We start from the raw sequence: 22,751 nt of genomic DNA, 5'->3' as shown, positions 1-22,751 counted from the left end.
ATTTTTTTTATCCATTCATCTATTGAGGGGCATCTAGATTGGTTCCACAGTCTAGCTATTGTGAATTGTGCCGTTATAATCATTGATGCAGCCGTATCCCTATAGAGTGCTTTTTTAAGGTCCTCTGGGAATAGTCCGAGAAGTGCGATAGCTGAGTCAAATGGTGGATCCATTCCCAGCTTTCCCAGGAATCTCCATACTGCTTTCCAAATTGGCCTCACCATTTTGCAGCCCCACCAGCAGTGTACAAGTGTGCCCTTTTCCCCACATCCCCGCCAACACTTATTGTTGTTTGACTTCATAATGGCTGCCAATCTTACTGGAGTGAGATGGTATCTTAGGGTGGTTTTGATTTGCATTTCTCTGATTGCTAGAGATGGTGAGCATTTTTTCATGTACTTGTTGATTGATTGTATGTCCTCCTCTGAGAAGTGTCTGTTCAGGTCCTTGGCCCATTTGTTAATTGGGTTATTTGTTATCTTATTGTTTAATTTTTTGAGTTCTTTGTACATTCTGGATATTAGGGCTCTATCGGAGGTGTGAGGGGTAAAAATTTGTTCCCAGGATGTAGGCTCTCTATTTACCTCTTTTATTGTTTCTCTTGCTGAGAAAAAACTTTTTAGTTTAAGTAAGTCCCATTTGTTTATTCTAGTTGTTAACTCTTGGGCTATAGGTGTCCTATTAAGGAATTTGGAGCCCGACCCCACAATATGTATATCGTATCCAACTTTTTCTTCTATCAGACGCAGTGTCTCTGATTTGATATCTAGCTCCCTGATCCATTTTGATATATTTTTGTGGATGGTGAGAGAAAGGGATTCAATTTCATTTTGTTGCATATGGATTTCCAATTTTCCCAGCACCATTTGTTGAAGATGCTATCCTTCCTCCATTGCATGCTTTTAGCCCCTTTATCAAATATAAGATAGTTGTAACTTTGTGGATTAGTCTCTGTGTCTTCTATTCTGTACCATTGGTCCACCTTCCTGTTTTGGTACCAGTACCATGCTGTTTTTGTTACTATTGCTTTGTAGTATAGTTTGACCTCCGGTATTGCTATACCTCCAGATTCACACTTCCTGCTTAGAATTGCTTTTGCTATTCTGGGTCTTTTGTTTTTCCATATTAATTTCATGATTGCTTTGTCTATTTCTACAAGATATGCCATTGGAATTTTGTTTGGCATCGAATTAAACCTGTAGAGAACTTTGGGTAATATCGCCATTTTGATGATGTTAGTTCTGCCTATCCATGAACAGGGTACATTTTTCCATCTTCTGAGATCTTCTTCTATCTCTCTCTTTAGGGTTCTGTAGTTTTCATTGTATAAATCTTTCACCTCTTTTGTTAGGTTGATTCCCAAGTATCTTATTTTCTTTGAGGATATTGTGAATGGAGTGGTTTTCCTTATTTCCGTTTCAGAAGTTTTGTTGCTGATATACAGGAATGCCTTTGATTTATGCATGTTGATTTTATAACCTGCCACTTTGCTGAATTCATTTATTAACTCTAGCAGCTTCTTTGTAGACTCTTTTGGGTCTGTTAAGTATATTATCATGTCATCCGCAAATAGCGATAGTTTAATTTCTTCTTTTCCTATTTTTATGCCTTTAATTTCTTTTGTCTGTCTAATTGCTCTGGCTAGTACTTCGAGAACTAAATTGAATAGAAGTGGTGATAGAGGGCATCCCTGTCTTGTTCCAGATTTTAGAGGGAATGCCTTCAGTTTTTCTCCGTTTAGGATGATGCTAGCCTGAGGTTTAGCATATATAGCTTTTACAATGTTGAGATAAGTTCCTGTTATCCCTAGTTTTTCTAATGTTTTGAACATAAAGGGATGCTGTACTTTGTCAAATGCTTTTTCTGCATCCATCGAGATGATCATGTGGTTCTTGTCTTTAAGTCTATTGATGTGGTGAATAGCATTTATTGATTTCCGTATATTGAACCATCCTTGCATCCCAGGAATGAATCCTACTTGATCATGGTGCACAAGTTTTCTGATATGTTTTTGTATTCGATTCGCCAGAATTTTATTGAGAATTTTTGCATCCAAGTTCATTAGAGATATTGGTCTGTAGTTTTCTTTCTTTGAAGTATCTTTGTCTGGTTTTGGGATCAAAGTGATGTTGGCCTCATAGAATGAATTTGGAAGAGCTCCTTCTTTTTCTATTTCTTCAAATAGCTTGAAAAGTATTGGTATTAATTCTTCTTTGAAGGTTTTGTAGAACTCCGCTGTATACCCATCCGGTCCAGGGCTTTTCTTGGTTGGTAGTCTTTTGATGGCTTCTTCTATTTCTTCCTTTGTTATTGGTCTGTTTAAATTGTGTGTGTCTTCCTGTCTCAATCTGGGCAAATCATATGCCTTCAGAAATTTATCGATATCTTCATTATCTTCTATTTTATTGGAATATAGGGTTTCAAAATACTTTCTAATTATCTTCTGTATTTCTGTAGTGTCTGTTGTGATATTGCCTTTTTCATCCCATATGTTAGTAATTTGAGTTCTCTCTCTTCTTCTTTTCGTTAGCATGGCTAAGGGCTTGTCTATCTTATTTATTTTTTCAAAGAACCAACTTTTAGTTTTATCAATTTTTCAATGGTTTCTTTTGTTTCAATTTCGTTGATTTCTGCTCTAATTTTAATTATTTCTTTTCTTCTACTACATTTGCTGTTGTTTTGCTCTTCCTTTTCTAGGTTTTTGAGGTGTTGCGTGAGTTCATTTATTTGTTGGTTTTTTCTTTTTTTGAGGTAAGAACTCGAAGAAATGAATTTCCCTCTTAAAACTACTTTCATTGTGTCCCATAGATTCCAGTATGTTGTGTCTGTGTTATCATTTGATTCTAAGAATTTTTTCATCTCCTCCTTTATGTCTTCTATAACCCATTGATCATTCAATAACATATTGTTCATTTTCCATGTGATGTAGGATTTTTCCTTCCTTCTTTTATCATTGATTTCCAATTTCATTCCATTATGATCAGATATGGTGCATGGTATTATCTCCACACCTTTATATTTACTAAGAGTTGCCTTATGGCATAATATATGGTCTATCTTTGAGTAGGATCCATGTGCTGCTGAGAAGAACATATACCCACTTGATGATGGTTGATATATTCTATATATGTCGGTGAAGCCTAGGTTATTGATTGTGCTGTTGAGTTCTATAGTTTCTTTATTCAGCTTTTGTCTAGAGGATCTGTCTAATGGCGAGAGCGGTGTGTTGAAGTCACCCATAATTATTGTGTTGTGGTCTATTTGACTCTTGAACTTGAGGAGAGTTTGTTTTATGAACGTTGTTTGGTGCATACAAATTGATGATTGTTATGTCTTCTTGGTGGATGGTTCCTTTTAACAGTATATAGTGTCCTTCTTTATCCCTTTTGATTAACTTAGGTTTGAAGTTGATTTTATTCTATATGAGAATGGCCACCCCTGCTTGCTTCCGAGGGCCAAGTGAGTGGTGTGATTTTTCCCTACCTTTCACCTTCAGCCTGTGTATGTCTTTTCCTATCATATGAGTCTCCTGAAGGCAGCATATTGTTGCATTCGTTTTTTTGATCCTTGTTACTAGTTTATGTCTCTTGATTGGTGAGTTTAGGCCATTAACATTTAATGTTACAATTGAAATATGATTTGTACTTCCAGTCATGTTTATTTATTTATTTATTTTAGTTTGGCTAGTTTTTACTTTTTGGTTATTTTCTTCCCCCTTTACTGAGATACCTCCCGCTGTTAGATTTGGGCACTATTTTTCAATTCCTCTTCTTGTAGTATTTTGCTCAAAATGCTTTGTAGTGCTGGTTTTCTGGCTGCGAATTCTTTTAGATTTTGTTTATCGTGAAAGATTTTAATTTTATTGTCAAATCTGAAGCTTACATTTGCTGGATACAGTATTCTTGGTTGGAATCCATTATTTTTCAGCGTTTGAAATACATTGTTCCAGGATCTTCTCGCTTTCAAAGTCTGTGATGAAAAATCAGTCATTAACCTAATTGGTTTACCCCTGAATGTAATCTGCCTCTTTTCTCTCGTAGCTTTTAATATTCTCTCCTTGTTCTGTACGTTGGCTATCTTCATAATTATATGTCTTGGAGTTGGTCTATTATGGTTTTGAATGTTTGGGGTCCTGTAGGCTTCCAGGATTTGGCAATCCATTCCATCTTTCATCTCTGGGAAGTTTTCTAGAATTATTTCATTTAATATGCTGTCCATTCCTTTGGTTTGAATCTCTGTGCCTTCTTCTATCCCGATGACTCTCTGATTTGGTTTTTTTATGACATCCCATATCTCTTGAATAGATTGCTCGTGGGATTTAAGCATCTTTTCTGTGTTGACTATATTCTTTTCAAGTTGATAAACCTTGTCTTCATTATCTGATGTTCTGACTTCTACTTGATCAAGTCTATTTGTAATATTCTCGTTTGAGTTTTTAATTTGGTTTATAGTTTCCTGCAATTCTAGGATTATTGTTTGATTTTTTTTTAAGATCTCTATCTCCTGGTAGAGCTCGTTCTTTGCCATTTGAATTTGTTTGTTTAATTCATTTTCAAAATATACTTTTATTTCTTGGACTTGCTGTCTCATGTCTTCTCTAATATTCCTTTCCATTCGAGTTAGGTATGCCTTGAGTTCTTTCGCTATCCCTTTTTCTGATGTTTCTATGTCCTCCTGTAGAATTAAGTTGTCTTGCATTGTTTGTAATCCTTTTTTCCCTTGTTTTCTCATGTTGTCCACGTTACTTTCTAGCTCTTTTTGATTGTCGTGTTTCTGCTCTCTTCTATAGATTTGTTTTGTTTCTGTATTACTCTGATGTCTCTCCTTTGTGTTGTTAAACTATGCCTGCTAACGTGGATTCCGCTGGGAAGGAATTCCGACGTCCGAGCTCCAGTGACGACACTACTCTGCTATGAAGGGCCCCAGTCTCCTTGCCGGGGTGCCCTAATGGGGGGGTGTGACTGGACTGTCTCTGTTTGGTTTCAGCTCCCTGTCGCGGCAGGCGGGCAGTCTCCAGCCGCCCAGTATCACTGGCCGCGGGCAGGTGATCAGTCGCCAGCGGGAGGGTGTTCTCCTACCTCCCAGTTACGCGGGCAGTGGGTGAGCTGTCGCCGGCGGGCCTGCAGTTTACAGCTGCCCAGTTGCGAGGGCCTTGCCTCTAGTCTTGGTTTCTCCTGCTAGACCAGATTTCCCCTGAGTGATGGTTCTCGGCAGTTCAAACTGTACTCTGGGCCTGCCATTTGTTGGGTGTGGAGGGTGGCTATTGGGAATCCCGGCACTCTATTGTTTTGTTTCCCTTGTGGGAAATAGAACTATACCGCTTCCTTCCCCGTCTGAAATCCCGTACTCAGCCTGGGGGTCAGTGCGGGCTTGGCTGGCGGGATTCCACTTTGTGGCAACCACTTATCTCCCTGCTTGCTAGTTAATCCCTTCTCTGCAGCGCCATGCCTTCTGTAGCCGCGGGGCAGGCCGCCAGAATCAGACAGCCTGGATCTCCGGGGTCACACCGTTGGCTTTTGGGATCCCCAGCACTCTATGGTTTTGATTTTTTCTGCTTCGAGACAATAATTTTTTAAATATCTTTCAGTATTTTGACAAGGATTATTATTGGGAGTTCAAGAAATTATGCTTGAGCATTTCTGCAGAATTCCTTCTTTAATGGGAACTTGGATTTGTATTTTTATTTTAAAGGTCTTATAATTAGTTCACTATGATTCTAAAATTCATCTTTTAGGTCTCAATTTTTAACTTGTGTGAAATGTTGAATTATAAGCAAGTAATGTCAATCTAGTTTATCACTAAAATGGATGATCTTAGATAGTGGATAACCTTTATAATGATAGTTTCATTAGTTATAATTCTCATGATGTCTGTAACATTTGTATAATATATTATCATGTAATAATTAATTATTTTTTTATCACACAAACTTAAAAATATTTTCAAAAGGAGCTGCAAACTTTATGGAACTGTAATGGAAAAAAACCCTAAAGGTTAATTTGTTTGTTATAGTCCATTTCCTTTCTCTTTTGTATTCATATTTATAAAAATGTAGTTTTAAAAAATCTTATTATATACTTTGTTCTATAGCTTCTCCTTTGTTACAATAGGTCCTAAAGATTTTACCATAAATATAAATATGTTAACCTCATTATTTTTAGTGATTGTATGGCATTCAAAAATGTGGCTATACAGGTTGAATATTCCTTATTCACAATGCTTAGGATCAGTGTTTCACATTTTGGAAACAGAAGTTTTTTTTTTTTTTTTTTTTTACCAGTTAATTCTCACCCATTGAGTGATTAAAGATACCTCTTTCCTTGTATAATTATTAATCTTTGATGTTATCAGTCTTTTTAATTTTTACCATGCTCTGGTTTATAAATGTTGTCTTACTTTTTTTTTTAATGTCTTCTCTTGTTTTTAAAGTTTTTTTTTTTAACTCTCCTTGCTTATCCTTCTGTATTTCTCTATTTTTCTTAATATTTTAAAGAAAAAGCTTTTGCTTCATATAGAGCAAGTCCACTTTGTGGTAATTATGGTCTTTAATTTTTTTTTAATCATTGAATTTACTTATTTTTATTTCTATTTATTTATATGAGAACATTTTTAATGATATGTTAATCATTTTTATTTTCTAGTTAATATATTAAATTATAGTTTCATTTTGGTCATTCTCAGTAGTAATGTATTTAATGCTTTCCTATTTTCCTTCCTATGACCTCTACATTAAAATAGACTGTGATTTATAAAAATGTCAAGGAGCTATAGTTATAGTAATCTGTTCCAAATTCTTTTGGAAAGTGGATATGTTATAAATAAATCTTATTCTTAAATAGTGCATTAGGTTTAATGATATCATCCTTCATATTTTTCCAAATATTAGTAGTTTTTTTGTTAGTTTTTTATTTCTAAGCTATATATCTGTATTTCAGTTTATATAGTTTCATTTTATTTTTAGCAATACATTATCTTTGCTAATGAGGTTTAAGTCCTATGTTATATTTTGCAAAGTAATTAGGGAAGGATAAGTATTTAGTATGAACATGTTTTGACATGTCAGTGGAATATAGTTAGGGTTACTTCTTTGAAATCACTTTGCTTTTTAAAAAATACATTTAAGTTAGACTAAGGCAATGTTTTGTTATACTGGGAGAGAGGTTGAGAAGCTTTACTTCCTTAATATTTTAGTGCTCAATTGGAGTTTTTTATTGCCTATATTGAGTTTCTATTGTAAACAGTTAAAATCATAAAAAGACAACTATGCAAACTGTAGTTTGCAGTTCTTAGGACATGTTTGTAATTGATGATGTAATATTTGTTGTGTAAAATTTGTTTCTGTTTGAGTAACATTCAACCTATACAGCATGAATTAAGTATTCCATAAAGTTTCAAAAGGAATAAAAATTCAGAAAGCATATTAATCCAAAAGCAATGAGGTATTTCTCAAGTTTTGGAATTATAACTACTGAGAATGCAACCATTTTCAAATTTTTGTGAAAGCTTTTGGGATTTAGCAATCAGTGTAATATTAAACTGCCTGCCAGAGTTTCTCTTGTGCTGATTTAGCTGTTGTGTTGGTGACAGCAAAATGGCAACAATAGATTTTTGAAATAGAGACAGACTAGGATTATTAGCATTCTCATCACATTGAGCTGAAAGAAAGTTGACCTGGAATAGAAGAATGATTGACTTGTTTTATGGCAGAAAATTTAGACTTTTAACTAACCCACGTAGAGAAAACTATCTAGTAATTTCAGCTTAGATTAACCATGTCATTATTTTTTTCTTCAAAATCAAAAGTTTTTATTTCAGCTGATTAAGTATTTTAGAAAATTGAAATATTTGATCATTGAAGTATTTGGTTCCCTGAAACTTGTGATTATTATAAAACTATGTACAAGTCAATCTTTTGTATGTCATTTCTTCCATTTCAGTTTGACCCAGAGTAATGGAAGCTATTGTGAAGTGTTGGTTTCAAGCTAGTGAATCAACAGAAGAAGGTTGGAAGGGAGGATTGGGAGGATATAGTCTTACTGTTTCTTCCTCTTTATGGAAGTATTAAAGAGATTTGAAAAGATATAAAAAGAATGTCTCATGGGTTATGAAGAGAATTTTTTTTCATGCAGACACCTTGACTATTTTCTGTATAGCTCATTTTACCTTTCTTTTCAAACGAATTTGCTTATTGACTGAGTAAAATTCAGGTGGACACTATTTTAAAATAAAATATGAATAACATCTCATTGTTTTAATTTTACAATTCATTTAATTTTTATATTTTTTCCTATCAAAATGTGTTTTGTTATATTAAAAATTGGAAATTTTCTCACTGGATGTTTAGACATGAAATAACCTGTGGTGATTACAATGGTTCTTGATAATTGAGATAATTTTTTTATACTTCAATAGCTTTTAAACTTTCAATATCAAATCTAACCATTTGAGTTTTTTGAACATATATTTAATGTGCATAGAATTGCCCATTGAAATGTATGATTTAGCTGTAAGCCCAAGTGCAAGTGCTCAAGTTCTGTGCTATATCATCTCCTTTGATTAAAGTGAGACTTTTCTTTCTAAAGTAGTATATACTTTTCATCAAATGTTTGATGAAATTTATGCAATAGAAATAAAATAAATGAATTGCTTATATTTTCAACTGTTTCTTAGTCTCTAAGAATCATGGAATTTATGGGATATTTCTAACATCATATAGCATATCAGTTCACTACATATGAGGTAGTTATTATTCATCACTTTTTGATAAATGCCTTAAATATTTGCCATTTATTGCTTACAATAGTCCTGTTATACAAAGAAGGACACTACTAGATTTAGAACTAATTACCTTTTGCTGCTCAGATCTAGAAAATGTTGGAGTTGGAATTCAAATTCATTCTACATTATGTTTATGATATCTTGCTAATAGGATGCAGATGAAACAAACCACTATATCTAGAAATGTGATCTTGATCTCAGGTATGAAGTGGACTTTGAAGATTTCTTCACATCATATTAATTGTGATCTAATACTTTACTTTATGTGTGATATAATGGTTTGGGAGAAATGATTTATACCACTCAGTGGCCTTTTCTTTTCTTTTTTTTCTTCATTCAGCCAATTATTCATGTAGATGACCAGTTGAGATGTTACTTTTATCTACTCCCTTTTCTATTAAAGTGTTTTCTAATAGAACCATTATTTCAATGGAACGAATAATGAGGGATTTTGGGATTGAGGATGGCCAGCGTCTCATTGGGGGGTTCTTCTGCCCAGAGGAGACCAAGCCACCCTAAATCTTAATATCTCAAATAATTAACAAATAATAAAACACAAACACTGAGAAATATATTTATAAACATTGAAGCCCCTGATAGATCTAGTCCACATGGGTTCTTGAACTAGACAAAGAGAAAATGGCTCTGGTGGTTTATTTAAGAAGATACATCAAAGGCAGGGATAAAGTTTCAAGGGCCTAGTCTTGCTTCATGATGTCTTGTAGTCAGCAAGTTGGTTGACATCTCAGCAAGTCCCACCCATCTCAGGTGCTGAGTGAGATCTTAGGCAGAGCTTGATGGGGAAGTTCACCTGCATCAGGCAGTCAGTCCTTGTGGGGGGTGCCCCAGAGAATTCCCAGTCCCAGACTTATTCCCTCAGGAGGCTACTATGCGCAACAGAGTCCACACACAAGCCCACAGATGGCTCATGACAGAGGTATAGTAACACTGAATTAAAATGTATATATTTTTTGTTCTGAGAAGCAAAGTAAGTCAAGAATTTTTAAAGACACCAAAAATATGCTCTATTTTGGATGTTGATAGGATTAAAAAACATTCAAAAAATCCTTAAGCTTGATTTATTATTCATTTGTAATTTTACTTCAATTTAATTGGAAATAATGCTTCTATGTGCTCGTACTCATGTTTTTTTCTCCCTCTCTTTCTCTGTAAACTGTGGTTTTAATTTTATTCTTGAATTATTATTTTTACTAAAGCATTGTTGTTAAATATTTTGGTTAAATATATTCATTTGTACAACCAGGCAACTAGACAGGTGTTACAAGACTCTTTGCTCGTATTTCTGGTTTTGAAAATCATGAAAGAAAATCTTGGTTGGCCTGGCTTAGGCTATGTAGCACTCTTGTATCACTATCTGTAAAGTGATATAATGTGATTGACAGCACTATGATTGCCTTTATCCCTAAGGCCAGGATGTCTTCTGTGACCAGAAAGCCGGAAGAAGGGTAATCACCCTTACTGATTTATTGACCAAATACTTTGTGTGCCAATTTTTGACAGTACTTTGGAGTTTGGGTGCAGTAATAATTAGCAATGAGTTTACAGACTCCAGTGGGTAATCTGAGGATTATAGAGTGGTAGAGACTTCCTTCACTCCATTAACATTGGGAGACTACTTTGTTCTAAAGTTCAAAGGGAAAAAATAGCTCAATAAATGTAATAATTTTGTAAGTTTGTGTGTATAGATTTATAAAGAATTAAGTGCATAATTAAAAGATAAAGACTTTAAAATAATACACTAATTGTCTTATCTTACTCACTGTATATTTGTTTACCTTAAACTATGAATGTTATAATCATAAAATATCCATTAACTTGTAAAATAAGCATCTCAGTGACTTTTCTAGCTTATCACTGTTGAACCCAAACCTGAATTCTGACCTTCTGATACCAAAGAATACTACACATCTCTCATAAGATGTGCCTTGCATTGCTTTTTTTTAAAAAAAATTTAATATTTATTGTTTAGTTTTCGGCGGACACAACATCTTTGTTTGTATGTGGTGCTGAGGATCGAACCCGGTTCTCACGCATGCCAGGCGAGCGCGCTACCGCTTGAGCCACATCCCCAGCCCCCTTGCATTGCTTTTTAATAGTATTTTAATTCACTTAGTAGCTGTTTCATGTACATTAGTTGGTTGTAACTTTCTTTTGACTACATCTTGCATTTTTGCTTAGTGCTTCTGATTTTTATATTTTTAGGGTTTATTCATTTTGCACTTATTTTCATGTTATAGTTGTGAATTCCTTTTAAACTATTTTTTTAGAGTGGTTTTAGAATCACAGCAAAATTAAACAGAAAGTAGAGTCTTCCTCTATACTCCATTCCCACATGTACCACCCAACCTCCCTCCCACTATCAAAATACTGCACTAGGCCGGTACATTTCTTATCAGTGAACCTACATTGACATATCATTTTAAACTAAAGTCTATTAGTTTAAATTAAGGTCCTTTTGTGATGTACCTTCTGTGGGTTTTGATAAATGTAAATGATATACATTCACCATTTAAGTATCAGACAGAGTAGTTTTAATTGCATGAGCCACCTTTTCATCTTTCCCCTCTCTCCTTAACTCCTGGCAAACAGTGATCCTTTTATTATAATTTTGCCTTTTTTAAAATGTCATCTATTTAGAATCTTATTATGTAGCCTTTGCAGATTGACTTCTATCATTTAGTAATGCACATTTAAGTTTCCTTTTTCTTAGTGCTAAATAATATCCCATTGTCTAGTAGTGATCAAAATTTGTTTATTCATTCACCTGCTGAGGGACATTTGTTTGCTTCTGAGTTTTAGTTTCTGAACAATGCTACTGTTTTTGTGTAGATATGAGTTTTCAGCTCTTTTAGGTGAATACCAAGGAAAGCAGTTGCTGGATTATCTGGTAAGAATAAAGTTTAGTTTTATAAGGAATGGCCAAATTGTCTTCCAAAGTGGCTGTACCATTTTGCATTCCTACCAGCAATGAATGAGTGTTCTGTTTCTACACACCCTTACCAGCATTTACTATTGTCAGTGTTTTGAATTCTAGCCATTCTAACAGATGCATGGGAGTATTTCCTTTTCATTTGCATTTCCCTCTGATGTAATGTGGAGCATCTTTTTTTATGCTCAATTGTTTATTTATATTTATTCACTTAATCAAGGCACATCTATTGAGTACTTGTATGTATACACATAAATATCTAACATGTTTTTATAAAATAAATCATACTTTATTTTTCAAAATACTGGATCTGGAGAACAGGGGTGACAAATACAACTTAGAGGAGAAGTTTTTAACACGGTGTTTTCAGAGGTTCAGTCCATGGTCAACTGATTCCATTCCTTTGGGCCTAGATAAAGCATGGCCAATGGGTGCAACAGAGGAATGCTGTCAACTCATGACAGCGAGTTAGCAGAGAGAGATTGAGGAGCAAAAGACAAGGCACACCCTCAGTGACCTGTCTACAGTTACCACATAGTAATTCATTCAAGTTATGAATCCATCAAATGGATTACTTCACTGATTAAGTTATAGTTCTCATAATCTAATGGTTTCACCTCTGAACATTCCTGCATTGCTGTGTGAGCATTTTGGGGGATACCTCTGATCCAAATCATAACAGACTTACTAGTAGTATTTCCAGGAGGATCTTTAAAAAAAATGTATCTTTTTCATATGTTATATCTAATATTATTATATTTACCTTTTGTACGTTTATAATCACATACACATACAATACTGATTATGAAGTGTTATTTGCGATGTAGGCAAAGCCAAATATGGTATACATTAGAACTTGGTTGAAAGGACTGTACTTGAATAGATGATTTCTCTTTGTAAATAAGCATTTACTAAGTTTAATTTTTTTTCTTTTTTCTTTTGGCAATACTAGTGATTAAACTCGGGGTATTCTACCAGTGAACAACATCCCCTTTTTAATTTTTTACTTTTGAGATGGGGTCTCACTAATTTGGCCTTGAACTTGTGATCCTCCTACCTCAGTATCCTGAGTTCACTGGGATTACAACCACATATCACTATGCCTGACTTTTACCGTATTTCTTTTAAAAAAAGATAACATAAGCTTATATTAGAAAATTTGCAAAATATATGTGAGCAAAAAGAAAACAAAAATGACCTATAATCTCAAAACTGAAGCACCAATAAAAATTTTATTATCCTTCCAATTTATTTTTTGAAGGTATGTAATATAGCCATATATGTTTATATAAGCATACTCCTTCTCTTTTGTCAAAATAGGCCATGCTGTATATTCTGTTTTGAATATTATTCATGATAAATTTTTATTTTGAAGGACAATTTGAAATTGTGAATTACAGAGTTTGGACCCAGAATGTTGCCTTCCGAGTGACAGCCCATTTCATATCTGTCATTTAATTGGTCTTGATAGCTTCCACCATCTTAGAGTTCTTGTCTTCCAAGTTAAATTGTATGAAGGCAATGGTGGTACATGTCTTCTTGTGTCCTAGGTGGGTCTTTCCCTTGACAATACTATAGGGCACCTCCATCTCATGACACAGGGCAGGTAAAAAAATAACCACCTAGAAGAAAGCAACACGATAGATTTTGAACACTCAGGTGATTTCAGTTATTACTCTTGTTATGAATGATATTTTAATAAATATCCTTATTTCTTATCTAGGAACACATAACATGATCCTTTTGCATAAATTTCTAGAAGTGAAGTTTCTTGATGTAGGGGCATGTAGAATGTTAAAAGGGAATAAAATTCTCTTCAGAATGTACCAATTTTATTCTTCCCTGCAATATAGACTGTCATTAATACTATGTGTTTTATAAAGGGCTTGGACTTAATATTTTTCTTTAAAATTATCTTTTAATATTTAATGTAAAATTCCATGTGCTCTTAATAACAATCAGATAATATGTATATATGCATGAAGAAAGAGGTCTCCTTTACAGTTCCCCCTGCAACTTAAGTTATCCCCTTTGAATGGTTATATAACCAGTATTAAAAATTCATTTTATCATTTGAAAATTTACCTGTACTCTTAATTATACAAAGTTTATGTCACAATTTTCCTGTGTAAGGATTTTTGTATTCAGTTATTTTTTTAATAGTTTAGTTTTATTTTAATGTGAGTAATTTCTTTAGTATTTTTTTCATTTTCTTATATTTCACTAATCTTTTCATCATCTGAATCATCAGCTGAATCTAATTTCAACTAATATACTTTTTTTCCAGAAATTCTCCCTTCCCTGCTCTGACTTTTTAAGAAGTATCTGCTTCTGGGGAGTGTTAATCTCTTCTATGTACTTAACTGTTATTTAATCATACTTATTATATAGAATGTCTTTCAAATTCTTCTGTTATCTGAAGTTCTTGGGGTTTTATTCTTGTCTGTTGTGTTTGGTGATGCTTGCTTATAGTGGATTATTTTCTTATGTTGGCAGTTTTGGGCTTTTAAGTTTTATCTTTCGGTGTGTTTGAGATACTGGGTAGGTGAGTAACTGTCTAAACCAGGTTTGCCTAAACTCTTGCCAGGTACCGGAGAAATCACTATTAATTTCTTATTAGTCCCATAGTTAAATTTATCTGTGAAGTTTGTGCTAAGCTCAAGTGTGGTAAATTTTTCAGAGGGTGCTTTCTTTCACCCAGATTTCAGGTGAATTTGTCTCCTGTCTTCTGTGAATATGGCCATACAGCCATAGTGTTTCTTTATAATGTAACTTTTAAAGGACTCCAGTTTTAGACCCAGATCTCATTTTTAGAAAACCTCTCATGTTGTCTCTGGTAGGGCATAACTTTAGGTTACTGTGGTTGATATTTTTCTTCAATTCAGCCACAGCTGTTTTAATGCCACTCTGGTTTTTCAGTTCACTATTTCTGAGTTTGGGGGAATGTTGTCTCATTCTTTTCATTTTTTTTTTAAGTGCAACCATGTGTTATATTATCTTTTATCTAAAATTTATGTGTTTGTAACCGGAAAGTTTTTATAGTTTTCTGTCTTCCATCTTGCTGGCATTGAGAAGCCAGTTGCTAATTTTCTATACTAGTTCTCTAAAAGTCGTTGTTCCACAGGTGGAAACATTCATACTGATCAAACAATAAAATATGTTTGACGTACCGCTTTCTTGACATGAAATTATTTTTTGTTTGGGCTTATTTGGTAAGACTTCTTTTTTTATTTAGTGGAAAGTGAAGACTTCACTAGTTTCCTATTTAATTTAGGAAGTTAGTCAATATCTAGAAAAGAGAAAATGTTGTAGTTGTGATAGTTACTTGTAATCACCCGTATGTTTAAACCTACAAAATGACAAATTGAAAATTGGTAATGTACAAAGTTGATCTGGTTAGTAATATCTGGTTCAAACTTAATAATTGGATTTCAGTTAACTAAATAAGTCATATATATATATATATTATTGAGATATATACTCAAATTTATTTTAGTACTTTCTTTAAAAATTTTATTACTTATTACTTTTGCTTCCTCCCCCCCCCAACTTAGAAGTGTTTGTTCTGTGTAGAAGATATAGTCTTTATAGTCATTTCTTATATTGATTAAAGTAGGTGATTTGATGACAAAATATACATTTTTATGAGCCAAAATTTAAAGGCTGTGTTTTTCCAAAAACACGTATTTAGAGAAGGCATGATACCATCTGTTGTTCTTTGCAGGCTGACCAGTTGATGTTTGCTTTGCATTTTGTTCGGGGCATGCATCCTGAACTTTTTCAAGAAAATGTAAGTGGAATTGAAGGAAGAAAATTTTAGAGTTACATGAAAATATTGTGATGGGTATATGTTTAGTTAGATTAGAAGCTACTTTAGGCCACAAATTATGTGTTAATTTATTAATCTTTTACTAAGTTAGAAATTTAGTGTAAAATGCTGTTTTTCAGTTCTGTTTCCCTATTGGTAAACCCAGCATTCCAGAGTGATCGCAAGGAAAGGAATCTTGCAACTTATCAAGCTGCCTAAATTTTTCTGAACCTAGGTTCATTTACTTAGTATACCAGAGGAAGCAGCCTTCTTATTTTCCTGTCCTATACAATAGAACCAATAAATAGAAAAAGTGAGAGAATATGGGCATTCAACTACATTCTGTGATTTTTCAAGAGTCAGCAGGTGCTGGGCATTGTGGTGCACGTCTGTAGTCTCAGCGCTTGGGAGTCTGAAGCTGGAGGACAGTATGTTCAAAGCCAGCCTCAGGAACTTTGCAAGGCCGTAAGCAACTCAGTGAGAACCTGCATCTAAATAAAATATGGAAAAGGGCTAGGGATGTGGCTTGGTGGGTAAATGCCTGTGGGTTCAATCCCTGGCACATACCTGCCGAAAATCATCAGCAGGTGAAGCAAGAGGGTGGTTAATTCTCAGAAGCTTCCTAGAGCCCATAGATTTATGTTAATATGATTATGTATAATTTATCATTTTTGTCTTTAGTCTTTATTTTTGTTTGCCATACAATGTCCTCTGAAACTTTAAAAGAATCTCCCTTGGGCTAGAGCTTAACTAATCCATCTCTGGTCTACCTATAATTTTTAAAAACATTTATTCACAAATAGTTTTTCTCATTAAGTGAGACTTTTATAGCCAGGTGCCAGTGCCGTACACCTTTGATCTAGTAACCTTTAATTCTACCTGGTCAGACTTTAGCTGTTTTCTGGAATCCCTTCATTCAAATTGTTTAACAAAGGCAGATCATTCATAATTCTGCCCGTGTTCTTTCTTTGTTTTCCTCTAACTCAATATGGTCTGGTTCATTTGTTTATTTAAAATGACCCTCTTTATTCCTATTGTTAACTTCTATGTCTTTCTCTCCTCCTGCATATTTTTTTTACTATGATAATTATGTTTCATGTAGTATAAGACCTTGTATTCCCTGTTTTTTCCTACTAAAATATGAGCAAATCATCACTGAGAGAATGGAATATTTTTCTTATATATTGTAGAAGAAATCATCCCTATTTTAATGACAGGTGGTAGCGTAATTGCAATAGGAAGAGTAGATGGCCAGGATGGGTGGAGACAGGAATTATGTTGCTTGGTAAATTTTTCCAGGTTGCTATCCAATATGTATTATATTTGCTAGACTGTGTGTGACAAACAGTATGATAGTGCTATTTATTATCTAACTTGGGGGAATCCTAGGGTGAAGACATAGATTTTCTTGGAGCACTATATCCGTAACACTTGATTAATCTTGATTCTGTGGCTAAAAAAAGTGGATTAATGACAGTGTTATTCCAATCTGTAGAAAAAGATAAGTCAATGGAAGTAATTTTCTGAACTTTACCAATCATAAAAATTTTAACTTTTTGGCATACTTTACCGCTAATCTAATAGTGAGAAATAGCATATTCAAGAACAAATTAACAGGTAGTAAGAAATGTTAATTGAATTACTAATTTAAGTTTTTAGACATTGAGACTAACCTATATGTTTTTGTTTTAACAAAGTGATGCCTAGTACCTTTTACTATTATTTTATATTGGAAAATGAACTCTAATGTTAATATATTAGAAGAAGGGAGTAGATATGAAAGAAGTTTTGTTTTTCTGTGTTCTTAGCTGCATTGTAAGTCATTTTATAGGAAAATTAAGGTAATTTTGTTGAATTTTAATTTTTTTTTGTTTTCTTCATTTTTATTCAAAAGGAGTGGGATACTTTTACAGGTGTTGTTGTTGGAGATATGTTGCGGAAAGCTGTAAGTTAAAATAGAATTTATTCATTTACTCCTAGAGAAAATAGTTCTGGCTTTGGCTTCATAAACTATAATTAGCTTCAGAGGAATTTAAAATTATTGTTGAAATTATATTTTGATTAGAAGAGTGTGTTTTGGCCTCTGCTGCTACAATATGGACAATATATTTTTTGACTTTGAAGACATATTGTTTTGAGAATAATATTAAATACTAAGAAATTAGTTTATTTTTCTCAGTATAGTACTTTATTCTAAGAAAAATTTTATACTCTTTAGGAAAATCAAACCTGGTATTATAACTAGGAAATTTTTCTTATATAAATGAAATTTAAAATTATTTCTGAAAATTTTTAATAACTAATTAAATTCAGGTTTTTCTTTAGCTTTTCTATTTGAATAAATAATAGATAATATTCTTCAAATTAGGACATTGAAAATGTTGTACAGAATGTAGATCATGATAGAAGTGCAAGATAAAATTTAAAATAATGTACTTTTAAATTAAATCATAGTTTCTTATGACATTTAAGTTTTTCTTAAGTTTCGTGGAAAACTAAGTACAATGAAAATAAATGCAATAGTTGTCTAGGTAGTTCTCTGTGTACCTTTTGTTACATAGAATTTTGTCATGATGACTTGTAAAATATAAAAAATAGCATATAGAATGGGTATTTTTTCAATTTGTGTCATAAAAATAACTAGTCAATTGCTATTTTTAAACTCTGAATTTATTTTACCTAACATACCAAAGAAAATAATTGTTTCTGTTAAAGGATTCTCAGCAAAGAATACGTGATCAACTTCCATCTTGGATAGATCAGGAAAGAAGTTGGGCAGTAGCAACATTAAAGGTATTCCTTTTCTGCTTTGGGGGGGTAGCTGATTTTTTTTTTTTTTGCATATTTTAGTTATTTCTGTTGAGATTTTTAAATGTTTTATTTATTTATTCTCAGTGTTTATTTCTGTGAATAGAACAACAAGTCTCAGTTGAAACACATCAAAGAATTATTATGATTACTCCATTAATCAATATTTAATTTATTAAATCTGTCATTTATGAAATAACATGCCCTTTAATGTTTAGATATTCTAAATATAGTGTATCTTTCGCTTCCTTTTTTCAGTTTTATCTGTGTTTTAAATTATTTAAGTCAAAGTCATTTTTATAGGAATAAAAGACAAACATACTTCTCCCCAAATCAATCTATGTGTCTTTCTATCAATCTATCTATCTTTCTTTTCTTCCATCTCTTCTGATGCTTTTTCTTCTTACTCTTACAATATTACAATACCCCATAGTAAAAACAGTTTGAATAGCTAGCAGTTGTTGATACTTATTATATACAAGGCATTATGCAGAATTTAAAAATAGATTATCTGATTAAATATGTCCAATTACATTATATGTAGCTACTGCTATTATCTTCATGTAACAGATGAAGAAACTAAGGCACAGAGAGATAGTCACTTGCTATGGTTACTTAGAAAGCAGAAGCAGAATTCAAAACTGGGCCTCCTGTTGCATAGTTTGGTTTCTTTTACCACTACTCTTTATGTTTATTTTTCCATAAATAAAATAAATTACATGCTTTATTTATATAATTTATTATTTTATTCATTAATAATTTATTTATTGCTTACTACCAATCAGCATAGTGCCAATGACCAAACTTTAGACAACGTTCTGACCCTTCTCCTAGGCCTATCAGTGTACTTCCTTGTGAAATCTAGTTTTAGCAGGAACTCTGCAAGGTTGGTTTAACCAGAATTTTCCTATTCTCTATGTCTTATCATCCATGATATTTAGTTGGCTTTGTCATCTTCCACTATCTCTCAGGTGATTCTGATCACCTTGACCTGTGTTCAGCAAGAATTTTGTTTAATTGGTTTAGCAAGAATCTTCCTTACCCCTGATGTTTTCTCTTGGCAATTTTCTATTTGTAGACTCCTACTGTGCTGTAAATTCCTGTAAGTTCATACTGTATTCAGAATTGAATCCTGTTCTATATTGATATCTCTTTTCCTCTATTGCTATATCCCTGAATAAAATCTGTTTTTATTGCTCCAACTGCTGTTCAGATCTGTTTTTTTCCTCAACATCAGTGGGATGACAAATGTATATTGTTATATTAAGAGACCCTACCATGAATAAACTTACACTGTAGAGATTACTTTCTGATGCAGTGGCACAGTATAAGAGGGATAGCCGTGTGATTTGACCCAGTGTCTAACCTGTAGCTAGAGAGCTGTGCTGTATAGCCTATCTCAAATACATGATGATTATATAATGTGTAACACACCTAAATTAGTGGTGAGGGGAACTTACATACTGATATTAAAGTCAAAAGACTAATATCATGTGTGTTATCCTAACATGCTTACATCATTTATTGAAAATAATTAAATTGAAATATAATTTGTCAATATTGTTTAGTTTTAGTTAGGAAAAATGATGAAATTTGGGCATTATAATGGATTGTTTAGATGTGAATATACACATTTGTATAAAGAATTTTTACAAACTAGATTCAGTTTTATGTTACATGAAGTTTAACAGTACAGGTACAGATCTTCTAATTTATCATTATTTTCAGTGAAAATTCTCCATCTGAATAGCTTTTCATTTATCATCTTATAATTCACCCTTGAAATAAATTTAGGAAGGGGGAACACTGAAGTAGTGGTATGGATATGTTCAGGAAAACCTCTGAAGGATGATATTGTTTAAGACGAATATTGAATGCTGAGTAGTAATTTATGAGGCATAAAGTAGGTTAGAACATTTAGTTGTTGATAGACTTTCATTTTATTTATTTATATGCGGTGCTGAGAATCACACATGCCAGGCAAGTATGCTACTGCTAAGCCCCAGCCCCAGCCCAGCCCCAAGGTTAGGATATTTAGAGACAAAAGAAGCAGTATGTTCACAAAGAGGGGCATAAATGAAAGAGGCTTAGAAAAATATACATTGTTAAGGATTTGCTGTTGTTTCTGAAAAAATAGAAGTAGCTAGAAGCTAAATCTGCAAAGATAAATTTACACACACACACACACACACACACACACACACACACACTATTGTAGTGCAGGAAAAGAGACCTCAGTGTAGAAGTGGGTTTAGTTCTGAATATAGCATGGACTAGTGGAAGTTGATAGTCAAGGAACAGGGTTGTGGGGTCAGTAGAAGGAAGATTACCAAGAGAAAATATTGAAGGTCTGGTGGGGAGAATTCTGGCTAAATTGATTTAGCAGCATTCTTGCTGAAGGCTGATGAGGATGGTCACACACCAAGGATATAGGATGAGGAATTTGATCAAATACTGAGCATAGAGATATTTGCTAAACTGACTTAGCAAATTTCTTGCTAAAACTGGTTTCTGCAAGGAAGGACATGAAGCCTAAGGTTGAAGCCTAATCAAAAAAAGGTCTACAGACCTGACCAAAGGTTTTTTTTTTTTTTGTGTGTGTGTGTGTGTGTGTGTGTGTGTGAGAGAGAGAGAGAGAGAGAGAGAGACACCTTGTTGATATTGATATGAAATTTGACATATTTTTGCAATTTAACATGGAATTCAATTGCAGCAATTCCTAAAATTTGTACTTGATTTTAGTGACAGCATTTCTTTTCTCCACAAGGTGGAGATAGCTAGGTATAAATATTTTTATGCAGAGAAGAGATTTCTTTTGTGAATATTGATTTAGTACTAGTTTGGAAATGTTTTATTTAATGCTGACATTAACACTGGATGAGTCTACCATACTGTTTCTGACCTAGAAATGATCAAGTCATCTTGGATAAGCCAAGACAAAGCAGAAAACCAGCAATAAATTATTTATTAATAGTTGGTTTTATTTGCACTTTAAAAAATTTTTTTAAAAATATGTACATGTTCATCTATTTACGTGTAGCTCATTATATGTTGTTTTTATTTTTTAGATTGCTCTTCCCAGTCTATATCAGACTCTCTGTTTTGAAGATGTAGCTCTGTGGCGAACTTATTATCATAATTCAGTGTGTGAGCAGGAGTTTCCATCTATTCTTGCAAAGAAAGTTTCCTTATTTCAGCAGGTAATATTTTATGTTATCAAAATACAAAAAAACGAATGTTTCATCATTCAGAAATCATTTAAAAAACTTGGTTTTTAGAGTATTATCTAACCTTTAATGGCATGTGGGAGGAAGGATTTTTGTTTACTTTTACCAACTTATCTGGGAAGCTTACTAGCAAAATTTCTAAATCGGGTATCTCCCATTGTAGATTTTCTTATTCTTTTTGTCCATGATCCAAATGAGATCTTGCAATAGGAAAAATGATGTAAAAATAAACTAAGATACAAATTACTTTAGTTTTAATTCATTTTCTAGAGTCCTATCAAAGAAAAAGACCCAATGATGAGGAAAGTATTTTTCTAATTTCACTTCAAAATATAATGATGATATCTACTGGTAGTTCATGTTCAGTTTGTGGCTAGGCAAAGAATAGAGTGGAAGAGCTCTCTGGGAATTGATGTTACAGGAAATGACCCTTGCGTTTAACTTTTTTCTGAGGCTGTTGGCTATAAGATCTGTTTTCCTTTTGTTTTTGTATACACTGAATTTTTTTTCAAGCGTGTTTAAAAATTTAAAAATCAAAAAACCAAAAAGGAATAAAACATCTAGGAATGAAATATACATCTAAGGATAATGTAGATATACATGATTTTAACATAAAAGTAGTGATTTGTAGATTTTAGGCAGGATTTCTGTTACCAGAAATGCTTTACCTGTATTCTCCTATTTTCAACTGCTATTCAGCTCTTAGATCATAGCTAATCCCATGTTTATTTTAGATCATAAGTTTGAGGAAGCAAATGAATTTCAGTAATATTCTGGATATTAATAGATATCTTAGCATATGTCTATTGTGACAGTTTGAAGCACAGTAAACACTATGGAACAATAAGTGTATGCATATTTTACTAAACATTTGTTGAATTAGTGAATATTAACTATTGTTAAATTGAAGCTATTATGGGAATTTTGCTATTTTTAAATATTCTGTACTTTATTTTAAGGTTCTTGTAGTACAGGCTCTAAGACCTGACAGATTGCAAAGTGCCATGGCTCTATTTGCATGTAAAGCTCTGGGTAAGTGCAATACTTTTCATACCAAGACCAATATTTTGAATAATTTGTTTTAATTTACATTTTGTTTTATGCTGACCTTAGTTTAGAAATGTTTTTAAAGTCTCTGTTTTTTATTCTTCTTATCTTATAATCTTTACTTGGTTTAGAA

General features: G+C 33.1%; 1 protein-coding gene across 2 annotated transcripts in view; it reads left to right on the top strand.

The window, feature by feature from the left end:
• Nucleotides 1-22,751, top strand: part of DYNC2H1 (dynein cytoplasmic 2 heavy chain 1) — a 387,437-nt gene that overhangs the window by 173,036 nt on the left and 191,650 nt on the right. For both annotated transcript variants that reach the window (XM_081279719.1, XM_081279718.1), the window contains 5 exons: nt 15,453-15,518; nt 17,431-17,481; nt 18,252-18,329; nt 21,413-21,544; nt 22,531-22,603. In XM_081279719.1, coding sequence (XP_081135845.1) covers nt 15,453-15,518; nt 17,431-17,481; nt 18,252-18,329; nt 21,413-21,544; nt 22,531-22,603 — 400 coding nt within the window. The remainder of the gene's footprint in view (nt 1-15,452; nt 15,519-17,430; nt 17,482-18,251; nt 18,330-21,412; nt 21,545-22,530; nt 22,604-22,751) is intronic.

Source organism: Spermophilus citellus (genome assembly GCF_964194105.1).
Source record: "Spermophilus citellus genome assembly, chromosome: 2".
Taxonomy (NCBI): domain Eukaryota; kingdom Metazoa; phylum Chordata; class Mammalia; order Rodentia; family Sciuridae; genus Spermophilus; species Spermophilus citellus.
This window is presented reverse-complemented; position numbering and strand designations above follow the sequence as displayed.